The following is an 18632-nucleotide window of genomic DNA, read 5'->3' as shown; positions in this document are numbered from 1 at the left end:
TCAGCTGCACAGACTCAAAACCATAGAAGATCCAATAGAGACCATCGACCTCCATCTTATTTACAAGACTACCAATGCCATGTTAAATACCCTATTCAAGCTCACTTGTCGTATGACAAACTTACACCTTCGTACAAAGATTACATAAACCAGATATCCACAATATATGAACCCTCCTACTTTCATCAAGCTGTGTCAGACCCTAAATGGAGACATGCCATGGCAGAGGAAATAACTGCTTTTGAAGCTAACAATACTTGGTCGGTTGCATCTCTACCTCAAGGTAAAAGAGCTGTTGGGTGCAGGTGGATATATAAGGTAAAATACAGAGCTGATGGATCACTTGATAGGTATAAGGCACGCCTAGTAGCTCAGGGGTTCACACAACAACCTGGAGTGGATTTTCTCGACACTTTTTCTCTTGTAGCAAAGTTAACAACTGTTAGAATACTTCTGTCTATTGCAGCTCAAAAACAGTGGAAGTTTATTCAGTTGGACATTAACAACGCTTTCCTTAATGGAGATCTTGATGAGGAAGTGTACATGAAATTGCCTCAGGGTTATCCTATTCAGGGGGAGAACTTGGTTTGTAAACTTAACAAGTCATTATATGGCTTAAGGCAGGCTTCTCGACAATGGTACCAAAAGTTCAGTTCCACACTCATATCATTAGGTTTTGAACAGTCACCAGATGACCATTCATTGTTCTTTAGTGGAACTGGTTCTAATCTTGTCATTCTACTTGTATATATAGATGACATTGTTCTTGCAGGTCCCAATATGCAGAGGTTAAAACAAGTTGAAGATATGCTGAAACAACATTTCAAGTTAAAGGTTTTGGGGGACTTGAATTATTTCCTGGGATTAGAGATTGCTAAGCCTAAAAGAGGTATACATCTTTGTCAAAGAAAGTATACAATGCAACTACTTCAAGATAATGGATACACGGCATCTAAACCTGCCAATGTTCCGCTTGATGCCTCAATTTCCTTCAACAATACTGATGGTGAACTATTGGATGATATTTCTGGCTATAGAAGATTAATTGGGAAGCTCATGTATCTCACCATTTCGAGGCCAGACATTACATTTGCTGTAAATAGGTTGAGTCAGTTCATACAACATCCCCACACCACTCACTTAGCAGCTGTACACCATGTATTGCAGTACTTGAAAGGCACACCAGGTAAAGGTCTTTTCTTTCCAGCCAAGTCATCCCTTAGACTTACTGCATTTGCAGATGCGGATTGAGGCAGCTGCAAGGTGTCGAGGAAATCCACCTCTGGTTTTTGCATATTCTTAGGAGAAGCTTTAATAGCGTGGAAATCTAAGAAGCAACCAACTGTGGCTCGCTCTTCAGCAGAAGCGGAGTATCGTTCCCTTGCCTCTCTCACTTCTGAATTACTGTGGATCAAGCAGCTGTTAAGAACATTTGAAGTTAATTTACAATCTGTTATGGTGTTTTGTGACAGCCAGTCTGCCATTCAATTAGCTTCAAATCCGTTAAGTCATGAACGCTCAAAACATGTTGACATCGATTGTCACTTTATACGACAACATGTGCAATCTCAGTTCCTCAAACTTGTTCATGTCAAGTCTTCACAAGAACTGGCAGATCCTCTTACCAAAGCTCTGCCAAGACCCTTGTATGAGTATCTAACTTCCAAGTGGGGAATGCTGGATATATACCTTCCCACTTGAGGGGGAGTATTAAGGGTAGTATAGTCTTTTAGTGCTAGAAGATAAGGTTCTCATGTAAATAAATAGAAAGCTGACATTTGTATTCTTTTTTGATGAGTCTTTGATGAAACAAACTAACAGAATACAGAAACGTTACGTTTCTGTTAGATTCAATCTTCTTCTTCTCCCTTTTTTGATGTTTCCATGGCTAAAAGCTCAATTCTCTTCATCATTGAGCTACACTTGATACAATAAATTAAAAAAGTCAAAATTTACTTATAAATAAGAATGAAATGAGTACATCATTAACAATAATTTGAAATTTAAAATTTACTTGTCAAAAAAATAGAAAAAAACACACACACACACAATATATATATATATATATATATATATATATATATATATATATATATATATATGACGTATCAAATGAGAACTTTGGTTATTATAAGAATGAGAATTTTTAATAACAATCGTACGATTTAAAATCAATGCTCAGATATGCAGTTATGTGATATGTATTTAAATCAGAATCTATCTATTAATTATTGTCTTTTTAAATTTGAGTGAAATCTGAAGCATTGATTTTAAATCGTACGGTTATTATTAAAAGTTCTCAGTTCTCATAATAACCAAAGTTCTCATTTGATATGTCATATATATATATATATATATATATATATATATATATATATATATATATATATATATATATATATATATATATATATATATATATATATATATATATACACTTTTAGAATTTTCTATTTTCCACCCGAAATTTCATATGAAATTAAAAAATAATTTACCAAACATCCATGATAAAATTTCAAACTTGATATCTAGTACTATAAATTTTACATAAAAGTGTTCTTATCTATAAAACTCATAAGAAAAAAATATCTGATGTGAAAATAGTTATTTTATAAGCATATGTAGATAGTTTTTATTAGTGATGATTAAATTGTCCGTAATTTATTTGTGCATGATGTATATATGTATGAAGTAGAGACATTCATTTATTTCATTGTGGGGTCATTGCGTTTAAATAGATTAATGTAATGTAAGGAAATACAAATGGTGTGGGGACAGTTGCCCCCAGTGTTGTTTACTATGTAGATATGTGTATAATTTTTATAATTAATTCTACTTATCGTTATAATGTGTAATTTTTTATTTTAAATTAATTTTTATATTAAAATTTATTATTCAAATTATTTTAATTTTAATATATCTAAATATAAATTAATTCTCTTAAATTCAGTTCTATCAAAATTATTTTTATTCACCATCAATCCAAACTGAATAAAGAAATTGAGTTTATAAGACTGCCAATAAACCAATACATTGATGCCAGATCATTTAATAGAAATTTCATTTCATAAAAAAAAATCATTGCACCTTAGCATGTGCACATCAATTGATGTGCTCCTCATCCTAGACAGAATAGAACGAGTCAACGTGGCATGAGGAAATAGTACAAAGGTCAGATCCACATCCACATCACTCTTTAAAGTAAAAATAAAGAAAAAACATTCATAATCATTCAAATCTTCTAAATCTTTTCGGATTCATTATTAAAGTAAAGTTAAAACATACTGCCAACCACCAATCTTATAAAAAAAATTATTTTTTAAATACATTAAATAATTAATATATAAGATTAATATATTATCTAGTCATTTAATATATATAAATAAAATAAATTTTTTTTATAAATATATCAGAAAAGAGTACTACTATTGCCTAACAAACACAAACACACTCTTAGAATAAATAATATGATATACTCAAACCATTGATTTCAAGCTCATAGTGGAATGTATTCACTATTGATGTAACTTAATTTAAATTTACTAACATTTGTTTTGAGCTATAATCAAGTTACCAATCTAATAAATTTTACAACATATCAATCATATTGAGATTTTTTTCCTAAAAAATATTGGCATTTCGACCTTTTCAAATAGCTCATACATAAACAATCAAAACCGCAAGCAACTTATCACGATCTCAATGCATCTTACAATTTTACAAACAAAGACCACCAAATGAATATGCCAATATAATATTTGGCCGACACAAAATTTCAAACATTTCCAAACAATAAGCACTTAACAAATAAATGCTGATGAGATGTTTTCGAGAGAGCTGTAATCACTATTGCAGTGTAAATCCACATTAGCTGCTCAAGAATGTGTAAGAATATCTATCATTTTTGTCTAAGATTATCAATATTTCTGTATAAGTTTTATTTTGTTTGATGATTCTCGCCATTATCGTTGATCTTCAAATCTTTAAGCCCGCCCCACTTGCTTATCCTTTCTTCTGCAAGTGATGCCTGCCATTTCATAAAACAAAACTTAGTCTATAATATATTAACAATTACACCTTCAATAACAATATAATTAAATTTGCTTAGTTTTGCTGGCAATATGTAAACAAATTTACCTCATTATTCCAGTCAGTTCTATAGACCATGTAGAACAAGACAAGAGTTTGTAGAACTGTCCCTGATAACATTCCAGACCAGATCCCCTGGTAATTACAAATGTTGGTGTCGGTTTCGAACAAATAAACAAATAATAAGGTAAATATATATAGTTGAAGAAGAGGAAAAGAAAAAGCTTACCAAGACACCAAAGTTAAGAAAGAACCCAAAAAAGAGTCCCAAAGGAATACCAAAGATATAGTAACAAGCAATATTTACATAAGCAACAGAAGCTTGCCACCCAGCACCAATAGCAACTCCTGAAAGAACAGGTTGAATGTTGTTGATGACAATGCATAATGCCAACATTGGTGTTAGCTCAATCACTGCCTTTCTCACGTCTGGATCATTAGAAAATAGTATAGGATACTGTTCCCGGAAGATTATCAAGATCAATGAGAGAATAAGACCAATGAGAAATGAAGAAATCACAGCAACTGTAAGTGAGAATTTTGCTGCTCTTGGATGACATGCTCCCAATTCATTTGATACTCTCACACTGCATTGTTGTAATTACAATTCAAATTATGTTCAATCAAACTTGTAGTTAGTTCCATTATGAACAACAAAAAATGAAACCAACCTTACGGCGGCGTTCATTCCAAAGGATGCCATGACAGTCCACCCCAATATATTTGAGCTGCAAAATCAATATTAAACCCTTGTCATAATGAAATAATGTTTAAAAAAAAGATAAGTAGATTATGTGATAATAAGAATAATTCAAATTAAGAGAAGTCAAAAGATAAATATTATTGTTAAAGTTGATCCATGTGATCAATGTCACCTAGTGAGATAAAATTTAATTGTTTTTGTTAATTTTGTTCTATAGTTAGTAGCTTTGTATTGCAAAATTTAATTATGAGACTAGTTTATGATATTTGATCATTTCTAGATGGAATATTTCAAGTACAAATAATTTCTAGAAAGTTACAAAGGTAAATGGATTATGGTATAGGGCTGGACAGAATTTAAAAAACCAGCCCAAACCGGCCGACCCACATGGCCCGTATGTGCACGGTTCGGTTTAACCGGTTATTCGGGTTAGCGGTTTACCCATTTCTGGATTTACATGGGTTTGAATGGACGGTAGTGGATGGTTGATTTGAGCCCATGCAAAACCGAATCCGACCGGCACATTCACTATTTCTTTTATTATTAGTTTTGGAGTAATAGACTGGATTGAAATCAATAAATTAGTTAACTGGGCCCAACCCCATACAAGACACCACCTCACTTCTATCTTCTTCTTGAGATTTAGCCACCGCCGCACAACCCCACACACACCATGTAACCCAGATTGCAAGAATTTATGTAGAAAATTTCTAGAGACTATATCACAGAAACAAAACTAATCTTAAAGTTAGATCTCTTCTAACAGTGTTTTGAGTTTCTTATAACTTTGCTGTTTGGAATTAGTTCAAAACCTTGTTATTCCTTTTTGGTTTTCTTAAATCTGTAAGCAAGAAATTGGGTCTGAGAGTTGAGATATTTCCAAGTTAAGACAACACCGATTAAACCGAGTTACCAAACCGAATCCGAGAAAATCCGAACCCAAAAAAACCGACTACCAAAACGGACGAAATTGGACATGTATTCCTCAACCGTGGGTTAGTCCGGTTGAAGGTTTTGGACCCGAAACCGAACCGGTCCGACCGGTTGTCCACCCCATGGTACGGCTAAAGATGGATGATTATTGTAGCCAACTGTGAATCAACTTTTCGTTGGAACAAAGCCTGCACAGCTACTTTTAAGTCTAAATTAATTTTTATTTTTATTGTAGATTTAAAAAAAAAAAATAATAAACACATAATATAAATTAACTATTAGCAAGCAAGAAGGCTTGAATTTAGCTTTGTATAAAACTAATCCCTTATAAGCAAAGTGACCTTAAAATTTGGCCAATATTATAAACAAAAATTATTAATTTTGAGACTAATTAATACTTATATTATTATTATTATATAGTTAATTTAATTTAAAAACATTTAATTAATCAAATATAGTAAAAGATATTATAATAAATATAATTTAATTGTACATGAAATCATAAAAATTAATTATAAAAATTAATCAGTGTAAAAATAATTATTTTTATTTATAATTGTGATCGAAAAAAAAATATCTTTAATTTTTGTGTGTTGATTACAATAACCATCTACCTTCGTCAAAATTAAATTGCTCATGACAAAAAAAATCTAATAAAAGTCAAAAGATTAAAATGGAATGGGAAAGAATGTCATAATGTTGTAGTTGGAAAATCGAGTTAATTTGTGGTGTTCGGTAGAAAATTTAATAAATGGGATCTAGTGGTCTATTGTACTGTCTTATCACATAATAAAAATAAAGCTAATATTGACTTAATGACTTATAATTAGTTATTTTTTATTAAATACAATTAATTAAAATTTAATAATTAAATAATATTAAATTATATAATAGTGAGAAAAATGTTGAAAACATTTAATTATTAAACTACATAGATAAGATTAGAAACTTTTATTATGATTCATTTTTATATAAGTGTCACAATTATTATCTTTTGTTTCAAAAAATTATTATATTTGAATATTAATATAATATTTATTATTATTTATTATTTAATTATAACTATGTTAAAATTTATAGACAAAATACTGTCGGTATTAATTCTGTCTGTGTTATATTTATTATTATATTTCATTAGTCTTTACTTTCATTTTACTCTAGAGATAAATTCAATTAAAAAAAAAGTGTAAATATAAGTTATTTAGAATTTTTAGGTTAATTTATTGATTCTTTTATAAACAAATTCCTAGTTAATATTTATAAATTCCTTACAACATTAATTATTTAATCATATAAACACACTAATTATACCATAAAAACTTTATAATGAAAATGAAATGCTATAACTCTATGATGACATGGAGAGAGAATGATTGATTGATTAACTACTCTCGGAGTGTAGTAGAGCTGGTCCATAAATGAGGGTGGATGTCGCAATTTCCAGGCCCATAACTTTATTTATTGTGTTATACTATAGCTTATTGGCCAGTGACATTTAATAAATATAGTACCTAGTTGTGTAAAATATATATGCATGATGGAATGTTCAACTAACGGGGTGTCACAATTAAGAAAGAGAGGTCACCACCACAAGAGTATGATTGATAAATGATTTACTCACCATATAGACAATGCATCAACTGAAACCTCTGCATTCTCCAAATAGCCAGCAAATAGTATCAATGCCATAAAATACCACACTTCAAGACTGCACAACAACACACAACACCAACCAAAACATCAATCATTTTATCATGCGGATGCACGGGTTTCTAACTAGTTAATATTGTAATACAAATTTTTGAGAAATTTAAAGGTGAACAAACAAACCATAACATAACAGCAGAGGCAAGCGAGAGACGAACAAAGCCCCAAAGATTCTGAAAAGCTTGAAAAGAAAAACCACTCCACGCTTCGCCACAGGCACCACTCAAAACATAAACAATTTGCGCCACCACAATAAACCACCAAGAAGAATTAAGCACCACCGCAGCTCCCACCAGTCCCCATCCCAAATGCAACATAAGAAACCAACTCAAAATCGTATGTCCCACCAACGCCACCGCAGAAATCCACGCCATCGCCATTATCTTACTCTGCGCCTGCAAAAACTTCTGAACCGGAAAGTTCATCGCGTAAGCGAAAAGCTGAGGAATCATCCATAACGTGAAAAGTCCTGCAGCCTCTGATATCGCCGTTGTTTGGCCTATAAGTTTTAAAAGAGGCTCAGCGAAAATGTACAGAAGAGTTAAAATAATCGCTGTTGCGTTTAGAATTAGCCACGATCTTTGCATGTATATTCCTAACATATCAAGTTTTCCTGCTCCAAAAGCTTGTCCACATAGCGTCTCTAACGCGCTTCCCATCCCTAACTGAAAAAAATAACAGAATTCAGTTCCACATTTTTAATATTATTAAAAAAATAATAATAAGACAAAAATGACAAAAAATTAAAAATTAAAAATTGATAAAAAGTAAGATAACTAAAAACTCATTTCGAACTCCACTAGTTATCGCGAATTCGAACTCATTTCTTATATTTGATGTTTCTGTGCAATTATCATCTGAGCTGCTATTATTCATTTAAATTATTTTTAAACTAAAAACACACGTTGATGAACTGTTCAACTTTTAAAAAGGTTGATTTCAACTTTGAACAAATTGTCATCACATGGAAACAGAATAAATAATTAAAAATAAATTTGAAAATATGAAATTAATATACGAAATAAAAAAAATACGAATTAATTAGATTCGGTGTTACCGTGATGCCTAAGCAGAAACCGGCGATGACAGAGTTTTCAATAGAGACGGCGGCGAGTTGGAGAGTACCGACTTGACCGGCGAAGACTTGAGTAACAGCGCCGAGGGAGTATTGAGAGATGGCGGTGAAGATCGCAGGACCGGCAAGGTACCAGAGTTTCTTGGACTCATTGAGGAACTCTCTGGCGAAGATACCGGCGCCGGTGATCGGAGGAATATCATCGGATTTGACGGTGAAAACTGCAGTAGTGTTGGTTTGATCTTGCTGTGAGTTGTTCAACGGTGTGAGGAGAGGGTGCGTTTCTCTATCACTCTCCATTGGATAGACTGAAAAAATTTCGTTCTCATGAATGTGTGATCGATCCGTTTATATTTATATAAACAAAATGTATTTAAATTAGTTTTATTGTATTGAGAATTTTTTTAATACGAGTAAGACAATACAATGAAAGCATATATCAACGGAATGAGGCGTAGTAGGTATTGAAAAAGAGAGCGAAATTTGTGGAATAAATGTAAAGTTACAGTTCTACATGTTACACGTTCCCTACTGTTATCCATGCATTATTTTTAATTTATTCTTGTGATTCAGATTCTATCACGACTTACAATAAAAAAAAATGGTTATTTGTGGTTTATGTTTCTCTAATTTATCTAGGTAATGAAAATTGTTTTTTTTTTTATAATTTAATTTTCTGGTCTCCAATTATATTCATATTTCCTCCTAAGTTTGTTATAAATAAATAAATTAATCTCATATATATATAATGATAAAAAAGTTAATTAAATACAATTTATTTTTAAATATTATATTTATTATAAATTAAATTTAGGTAAATTTTTAAAATTTGTTGCTCAAATAACTCACATTTTCAATTTTATTCTAAAACTAATCTATGTTTTGAAAATTTTCTCAATCTATCTCACTTCAAATAAAAAAATTTTAGAACAAAATGAAATGAAGACATTAGATGAATTAACAATGACATTGAAAATTACAGTGATATCGTTAATTGAATTGATAACTGCATATAGTGTAATGAATACAATTGACGCTAATGTGCAAGTTTTAAGTTGAGGCGTCAATTAAATTGACGTCTATGTAAATTGTTAAAGGTGTCGTCAATTCAATTGACAAAAATATATTTGATGCTTTATTTATTCAACAAAATTATCGATCCTAACTTGATCTTCAATGTTAAAAAAAATTCAAAATTTTGAGTATTCTTTCCTTTTTGTTGAGTACTAGTATTTTAAGTTAATTAAAAGAAATTAATAATGATTTTAATATAAGAAAGTGTTCATTATCTTTTATTTTATATGACAATTATATAGACAAAATCCTCGAATTAAGTAGGATTATAATAGATGGCAAAATTTTTTCTGAAGAGAATTTAACACCGTGTGTGTCTAAAATTAAATACATCTCTTTTCTTTTGCAAAATCTCTTTTGCAAATTACGATCAAATCCAGAACTTTAAATTATATTTAAAAAGATGTTTCGCCATCTCATTCAAATAATTCAAATGCTATTGAGTACATCTCTTTCATTTTTATTACTATATTAATTTACAATTTAATGTTAGTATGTCAACTATTCTTCATTTATTATTGTTGCAAGTTGTTGATACTGTCTCTTCAATATTTATTTATATATTCATTGTATTTTTTATTGTTTCATTTCTCATTTTTATTAACTTTTCTTTTCTATTCCTCGCACATCTTGTATTAGAACATGGTATTTTATTTATTTATTTTGCATTTTTATAGTACGCATTTAAGAACTATAGTAGTTTTTTTACAAGTACAAGGATAAAAATGACTTTTGCTCATTTCCATTCGGGTAAAAGATTTGAGTAGAAAGGTCACGTGAGAGTGTGAGACTGGATCTTGGAAAACAATATTTATTCTAATTTGTCGTCTATATGACATTAGGAAGTTCTTTAGAAAGTGTAACAAAAGGGTTAGGTCTTGAGCATCGTCCTTGTTACTATAAGTCTATAAGAAACAATAAAAATGTACTGTAACTAATAAAGAGTTGCTGAATAGTATCTAAATGTTGGATAGTGAGTTGGTCCTTACTTCATTTTATAAATTAGGAACTTTTAACTAATAAGGGAGATTTTATCATATACTCTAACTATTATCCTTTAGCTTTTATATTTTATGCAAGTAGACTATTATATCCTTGCATAAATAGATAGTACAAGTGGATTATTTATATCCTTGCCAAACTGTCTTTTGGAGATCTTAAAGATAGATTATTTCATGAGTATTTCTCATTCCACTCTTATATATTTTTTTTAGGACTTCCGGCGCAAATCCTTTTTTATTTTTAAAATTTGGGGATGTATCTCCGAACGCACTATAATTTAATTTTTTAGAGGTGTTTTCGAAGATGCATATCTAATTTTTTTTTTCAAAATCAGAAGTGTTTCGGATATGCATCTCATAATAAATTAAATTTTTTTAATTTTAAACTTTTCGGATATGCATTTGAATTAAGTTATATTATATTGTGTACTCTTCAAACCTTAAATAAAAAACCTCATTCATTGCAACTCTCAGATATACACTCCAAAATTTCATTTCCATCCATTTCAACAAATATTACCCCATTCATTGCAATTCCTAACATCTCATTGCAACATCATTCAACAAATTTCTACACATTGAGTAAGTTTTTGTAAAATTCTATTTCTATTTGCATGTGCATAAAAACCTGTTTAGGATCATTTATATGTAGTAGGTATTGTATAATGTTGGTTGTTTGAAGTTTAAATTCTGTAAAAATGGATTTTTTGGGTGACTAGTTGAAGCTCCAAAAATGGAGGTCGCAGGTAGTTTCGGAGATGCATCTCTGAAATAATCACAGAGTTGTTTTTTTTTTTTCAAACCTGACTTGTTATTGTCATTATTATTTTTCTAGGAAAAATGTCTGACAACCTGGAAAGAGTGAGACTCGGCAGGCCAACCCAAACTACTTCCGCTCGGCGTGAAAGAGCTGAGCAGACAGATTGTGATGTGTCGCGAACGCTGTCAGGTACCGCGGGAGGAAGTAAAGAGACCATTCACTTCTTCTCCCAGGAGTCGTCTATCCTGTGCGTCCTCATCCTAGGAGGCACCAGAGGAGGTACATGTTCCTGCACACGAGAAAGTTCATGTTCCTGCACCTGAGGAGGTTAGTGTGTCGACACCTATGCATGTTGCCCCGACTTACCCAAGAGGGTCCTCTGACACCTCTTTCTTGATATATTACTATGATCATGTCGCCCGACATGTTTCTAGTGGAGTGGTATATTTTTTATTATACTTTTAATTACAGTTTTATTTTTTTACTACACTTTTGTATTATACCTCCATCTTGATATTAATTTTTATTTTACATGAGCAGACAATACTAAAATCCATGCACCACGCTCGTAAAATAATCATTATGCATCATCCTGCTGCGAATTGGTTCAGGGAAGCCATTATTGCCTTCAGACTTTCAGGACTCTGTTATTCTGGTTATAGTACCATTAGTCACTGAATGCAGGGGGTATTTGTAGAGTGATGGAACAAGGAGACGTTGTCTTTCCACTTTCTAGTTGGAGAAATGACGATCACTCTGGATGGCGTCACCTACCTGTTACACCTTCCTATTTGAGGGAGGCTCCTTAACCACTTCCGCATCACTCGTAATGTTACCATTGAGTGGATGGTTGAGTATTTTGGTGTTCATCTGGATATGGCAGTTGAGCAGTGTTCCTTGACTAATGGTGTATATGCGAAGTTCTCGTTCTTGAAGGACCTTTATGACGACCACCTTATTGCGGTTGCTGATTTTGAGTCTGAAGGCGACGACTTCTTTGTTCAGTATCACCATCAGTGTGCTTTGAGGTGTTACTTCATGTATTTGGTTGGCACGTCCCTTTTTATGGACAAAAGTGCTAACTACATGGATGTAACATACCTATAGTAGTTTATGGATTTGGATGCGTTGAGTGAGTGGAACTAAGGGGTCGTCTGTTTGGTATACCTATACCTAGGGGTGGGAATAGGCCAGGCCGGCCTACAGGGGCCTATGGCCTAGCCTATATAAGGCCAGGTCAGGCCAGGCTTATTTAACAAAAAGGTCAGGCTTAGGATTTTTTAAAAGCTTATTTAATAAAATAGGCCAGGCTTAGGTTATTAAAAAAGTCTATGAAGCCTTATAGGTCAGCCTATATTTTCATGTATATTAAAAATAGGCTAAATAGATCGGTCTATATTTGCATGTATATTAGAAAAAAGGCTTAATAGGCAAGCCTATATATGCATATATATTAGAACAAAGGCTAAATAAGTCGGTCTATATATGCATATATAGGACGACTTATAAGGTTTTTTTAAATAATATGGATTTATTGAAAACCATAATGAAAAATAGCCTTTTAAATAGGCATTCGGGTCAGGTCAGACTTTAAAAAGGTCAGGTCAGGCAAAAAAGGAGAGCCTATTATAAGCCACAGGCCAGGCTCAGGTCTTTCAAGTTAATCATATACCAGGCCCAGGCCTTATAATGCCTAGCCTAGCCTAGCATATTTCCACCCCCACCTATACCAAAAGCAGAATGAAACCTCTTATTGGAGGACGAGACAACTTATAGGGTCTTGCACGTTGCTGACGGTACATTTCATTTCCACTATTTAATTTACTTTACTATTAATAATTTTTTATTACACGACTTTTATTCGTTTTTCAGGGATGAATCGTTTCCCTCTTTCACCACATTCATGGATATTCTTTTGATCTTGCCTATATGAAGGTTATGCCGAGGGATGCCATGTATCTCCCCCACAGAGGGAATCACATTTTGTTATCGTTCCGGGTGTATCTCGATCGGACTGTTCATGATGACATCCTATGGACGTCGTTCGAGGATCAAAGAGAGGTTATCTCATTCGATTCCATCTCTTTGTACTCTGGGTGGCTGGCATGTAGGACCGACACAATGTTCAGGTATATGTCTGAGCAATGCATGCGACAAATTATCTATTTCCAGATCATACCCAGATCTTCATCTCAGGCTTCTCCCGACACCATTGTTCATCGGGATCTCAATGAGATCTTTGATGATCGAAAGCAACATTTGGTGCCACGGGACTATTGAATGATGTAGGCATCCAGCAGTTGGCATTGTGTAGAGGGATATGTAACATGGTTCTACACAATGTCACACCTTATCAATTTATCATAACACCGAATGCTCCTGAACGCCCACCTAGGTCAGCTCATGAGGAGATTTTGGAGAACTAGTAAGCTGAGGATGACCATGTCACTGATGTCTTTCTGATCTGTCAGTGGATACAAGAGATTGGCCAGGAGGCTCTAGAATTAGGGATCGTTGAAAGGGGCGGGCCTGAGACGGTGGTCATCATGGAGAGGGTGGTTAGCAAGGCAGCGACTGTGGTGGGATTCATGAGGGGTCAGGGGTGAGGATTAGACATACGCAGTAGGCTATTTTTTTTATTCCGGAACAATTTATATATAATATTTTATTATTTTTAGAACAACATGTTATCGTTGTGCTTATCGTTTGTGTTTTTATTTCGTGCGCGTTTTTATTATCCGTATAAAAACTTAACTTTGATAATTTTCTTTAAAAAGGGTGCTTTCGGAGATGTATCTCCAAAAACACATTTTTTGTGATGCATTCGGAGATGCATCTCCGAAGGGTATCTTGGGTTTTTTAGGGGTGATTTTCACCATCTCCGGATGGAATGAGAATTTCTCTTATTCAATTTATATATTAGATTCAAGAAAGTCTTATAAGTAGGTTGTTCGATCCATTTATGATTTATTGTTATTCATTAGATATATTAAACTTAAATTATTTGGTTCATTGCTAAAAAAGTTAAAGACAAAAAGTCTTATACTAATGACTTCTTATAGTCAATTTTAATATTTTTATTGTTAATTGTCATGGGATGTTAAGTTTTCAGCCACCAAAGATTTCGAGTTAGAGTCATTTGGTGTTATGTTTTATTTTATTTTGCAAATTTGGCTAATTTTTTTACTAGTGGTACATAATCGAGGATACGACAATAAGATTATTCCTCGAGGAGGCATAAGACGAGGAAATTTACAAACTTGAGAGGCGATAGATGCACAACAAGAGCAGGAAGGTGGGCATGTGGAGTAACTAAATCATTTTTTAGGGTCTGAACAGTATGGAAATATTAAGTCTTCTATCTGAATCCTCGTCGACTTGTACATAATATCCACCACTGAATCCTCGTGAAATCTTTACTCGAATTTGTCTGTAACCTTTTAGCTCCAAGAAACTGCTCCAAAGTCTCTTTTCTACAACGATCATTACTTGATCCTACAGGTATCTCGAGCCTTGGCTTGTCTAAAGATTGCGAAGAACTCCCACTTTATCTGTAGGCTTTCACAAAGCACTACCAAAGTAATTTTGGAGAGAAGAACATCCATAACTATACACACAATTTGTAAACCTCTAAAATCTCAAGAAATATGCAAAGAATTATTAATCACAATAGCAAAACTTCCTTACAGATCCCACATCTAAAAAATGAGAGTTAGATCCAAAAGAAATTAGATAAAGAAAGAGGTAAAAGATGAAAGATTTTAAGAGCAGTAGAAGGATGTATGTTGACATTGAATTTCTTAATGACTGTGAAATCATTAACGGGGGAATTAGAGACTTTGTCATAGAGGTTTGTAATAAGAGAAATGTAACACCCTTCTAAACCCCCGCAGAAAATATAATAAAGATCAGAGTAATTATACAACAAGGATGTTATAATTAATAAAATAAATAAAACTCCAAGTCGTTTTTCATGCTTTATTAGGAATAATCCAAAAATATCAAAACACATGTTCAACACAGCGGAAACTCATTCAACAATGTTATAAAACATCTCCGATAAAATCAACGGTACATAAACCAATAATGGCAAAACAATGTATCACAAGTAACTCTAAGACTATCGATCCCAGTGTTACAAATCAGAGCATGACCGACACGACCCAACATAACCGGATAAACTCTACGAGTCATCCTCACCGATCGCTTAAGCCGCTACTTCAATCTGAAATCATCAAAGTAAGGGTGAGACTACATCATAATTAAATAGCATTATAAATCATCAGATATAGAATTTCATAAGCAATTATCCACCCTACTTAGCATAGTCAGATTTATCAATTCATACCAATCACAAGCACAAGTCAAAAGTATGCACCAATAACACCACACAATCATAACACCGGATTTCATCCTGACATGTCACAATTTATACAAAGACCATGCAGACTCTTATGCACGTGGTACCAAAATTCGTGAATCACATTCACAGGATTTCTCTCTGCAATACTGCCCTTCAAGTCGCTCACACCCCACATGGGCACACGACTAACCTCATCGCTCACACCCCACATGGGCACACGATGACTGCTTACTAATCTCCGCACAATGGGAATTAGCCACCAACGATCCACTCATCAACGGGATCCAACACAAGTGATTTATGAATGAATGCACACATATGACATACTTACAACATCACCGATCCGATGAAAAACATCGTCTCACATCACTCAACATAGTTATCACCAACAAGTATGTACATGTATCATGCATCATTCAAAACAAATCAATCATCATCATTCATCAAAACACATGATAACAACATTTACCATGAATAACATCCATCTGCATCATCATTCATCAAAACACATGATAACCATATTTACCACGAACAACATCCATTTGCATAACAAGCAGAAGTAATCACATTAAAACAACACACATCATTGCACATATTCAATTATGCAAACAACAAATCATTGCATATCGTCAACTATGCAAAACAAGAATAACCACATTTGAGGAAAACAATACTTTTCAAAATAAAATCAAGTTATTGTTGTTTTCTTTATTTCATATGGTAGAGCATTCAATTTAAGGAATAACTTCCAAAACGGCGTCTAAAACGGACTTACGGTTTGAAAATTAGAAGCTTTTAAAGTTAGAGTAGTTTTCAAAACGTGCTGCTGGAATTTGTACTGGAACCCGGTTCCTCCCACATGGGAACCGGTTCCTGGACCCAAAAATGCTATTTTTAACGTTTTAAAACAGTGGAACCCGGTTCCTCCCACATGGGAAGCAGTTCCCACGAACCCAGTAGCTGAAAAACATGATTTTTAAGACTTTTATGAATCCCAAACACATACCAACTCATACCATTACGAAATTGATCATCAATAACATCAAAATACTCCAAATACACGATTCTAATGCACAAACAACATACCTCAACACCATGTAACAATACTACATCATCAATTGCAGTCAATTCATCAAATCATATATGTCAGTGTTGGAATTTCACAAAACCTAACATCCCAAATAGAGATTCTAATTCCTTAATTCAATCCTATCATCATCAAAATCATAATACCATATAATTAGAGTAATCACCCCTTACCTTAGCCAAATTCTTCATTTTGGTCCTCTTCCTCTTTGGTTCCTCTTTATGTTCCTCAGCTCTTCTCTTCAACTTCTCATTTTTCACATTCTGACTCTTTTTTCTTATTTCCCTTATTTTATGAAAACATAAAATAGTTAGTAATGGGCTTACTCACTTAGCACCCCCATACTACTAACCTCACCATCCGGCCCAATGGCCCTTAATCCATAATTCTACAATAATTCAACCAAATACCTAAATAATTCTAATTAATAATTTAATTTCCAATTAAATTAAAATTAGAAAATATGGGGTGTTACAAGAAACATTTGTAGCAATCATATTTAAGGCTTTTTTCCTATGCAAATCATGATGATTGTGTCTAGCCTGATTCCTTGAGTACGAAATAGAATTAATTATAGAGACAATGGTAGCTTAGATCACTACCTTGCGCTGAGGACTCCAACTTCTGTCACAAATATTCAAGGCATCTAGAATAGAATTACATCTCGGGAAAGTATCTACGAAGCAGTAGAACCAATTCCATAGCCTATAAGCAAAGGGGCATTGAAAGTATAAATGACGAGAAGATTCCTTATCCGACTTGCACATGGAAAAAATGCAACAAACCCTCAAACTGAGGTTATCATCTTTTGGGATCTTGTTGTGGTAAAGCCTTTAAACAAGGAAATCCTTAGATGGAGGAGTGTTTGAATTCTAGATATGCTTAGTCCAAAAGAGACTAGGGCTGGTGCATGCTTTGAAATAATAAGCATCTTTTATATTAAGGTTTCCTAAATTATGGTTCCAGACCTTGCAATCATTAATGAATTCTAAAAGGATGGTAATTTGGTTATCAAGCAAAGTTAAATTTGGGACCATGGTGAGAATATATTTAGGGAAATGCCAGTTGACTTCAATGAGAAAATCAACCACACAAGACCTAATACTGATGATATCAGAGTGATGTATAGCCCTGATTTTAGGAGGACCACACCAAGAATCTAGCCAGAAATTTGTAATAGTTCCATTTCCAATGAAAGTTGTAGAGTTGGAAATAATGTTGGTATATTCATTCTTAATACTACCCCAAATAGAAAAATGAATATGGTATCTACTAGGGACACCATTTCTAATAGCCATACACTTTAATAATAAAGCCCATTCTTCTTGATAAGTCACCATATCGCAACATAATTTTAGGTTAGATGCCTCATTCAACACTAGCATGGATCTCAGCCCTAGGCCTTTTTGAGAGATAGGTCTGAACACCTTCATCCAAACTACAATGACCACTTTGGATTTATCAACCTTCACATACTAGATGAAGTTTTTTATGCATCTTTCCAAATCTATGATCAAGAAGACATGACAAGAGTAGACATAAAAATAATACACTAACAATATTCGACTTCACTAACTGCACCCTCGTGGCAAAGCTAATTAGAGAAGCTTTCCAAGCACTAAGCCTAGCCTCGACTTTATCTGCAATAAGCTTGAGATATAAGGACTTTGGGTTACCCTTGAATATGGGACCCCGTGTAACACCCTTCTAAACCCCACGGAAATTAATAAAATAATTTTCAGAGTAAAACATGAAAACAAGGGTGCCACAATTCAACTTAAAACAATTATCACAAATTCATTGTCATGCTTTCACTAAGGAACAATCTGTCATAATACAT

General features: G+C 33.2%; 1 protein-coding gene across 1 annotated transcript; it reads right to left on the bottom strand.

Moving 5' to 3' along the window:
- Nucleotides 1-3645: 3645 nt before the first annotated feature.
- On the bottom strand, nt 3646-8951 carry LOC131641174 (protein DETOXIFICATION 29). Its single transcript, XM_058911480.1, has 7 exons — nt 8490-8951; nt 7556-8097; nt 7347-7433; nt 4761-4817; nt 4319-4676; nt 4138-4224; nt 3646-4027 (listed from the first exon to the last, which is right to left on the bottom strand). Exons 1-7 carry the CDS (start codon nt 8805-8807, stop codon nt 3938-3940), a joined length of 1539 nt encoding a protein of 512 aa, XP_058767463.1. The 5' UTR covers nt 8808-8951; the 3' UTR covers nt 3646-3937.
- Between the last annotated feature and the right edge of the window lie 9681 nt (nt 8952-18632).

The sequence above is a fragment of the Vicia villosa genome, unplaced genomic scaffold, assembly GCF_029867415.1.
Source record: "Vicia villosa cultivar HV-30 ecotype Madison, WI unplaced genomic scaffold, Vvil1.0 ctg.003546F_1_1, whole genome shotgun sequence".
Classification (NCBI taxonomy): Eukaryota; Viridiplantae; Streptophyta; class Magnoliopsida; order Fabales; family Fabaceae; genus Vicia; species Vicia villosa.
The sequence above is the reverse complement of the archived record's forward strand: the minus strand, read 5'-3'. Positions and strand labels throughout refer to the sequence as shown.

What these genes read in the sequence shown, in the direction of transcription:
- LOC131641174 (XM_058911480.1), bottom strand. Translation starts at nt 8,807, where the DNA reads ATGGAGAGTGATAGAGAAACGCACCCTCTCCTCACACCGTTGAACAAC. An exon ending in GTTTCTGCTTAGGCATCACG is followed by an intron (nt 8,098 to 8,489) that starts GTAACACCGAAT and finishes TATTTTTTTCAG; the next exon opens with TTAGGGATGGGAAGCGCGTT. An exon ending in GGAATGAACGCCGCCGTAAG is followed by an intron (nt 4,677 to 4,760) that starts GTTGGTTTCATT and finishes ACAACAATGCAG; the next exon opens with TGTGAGAGTATCAAATGAAT.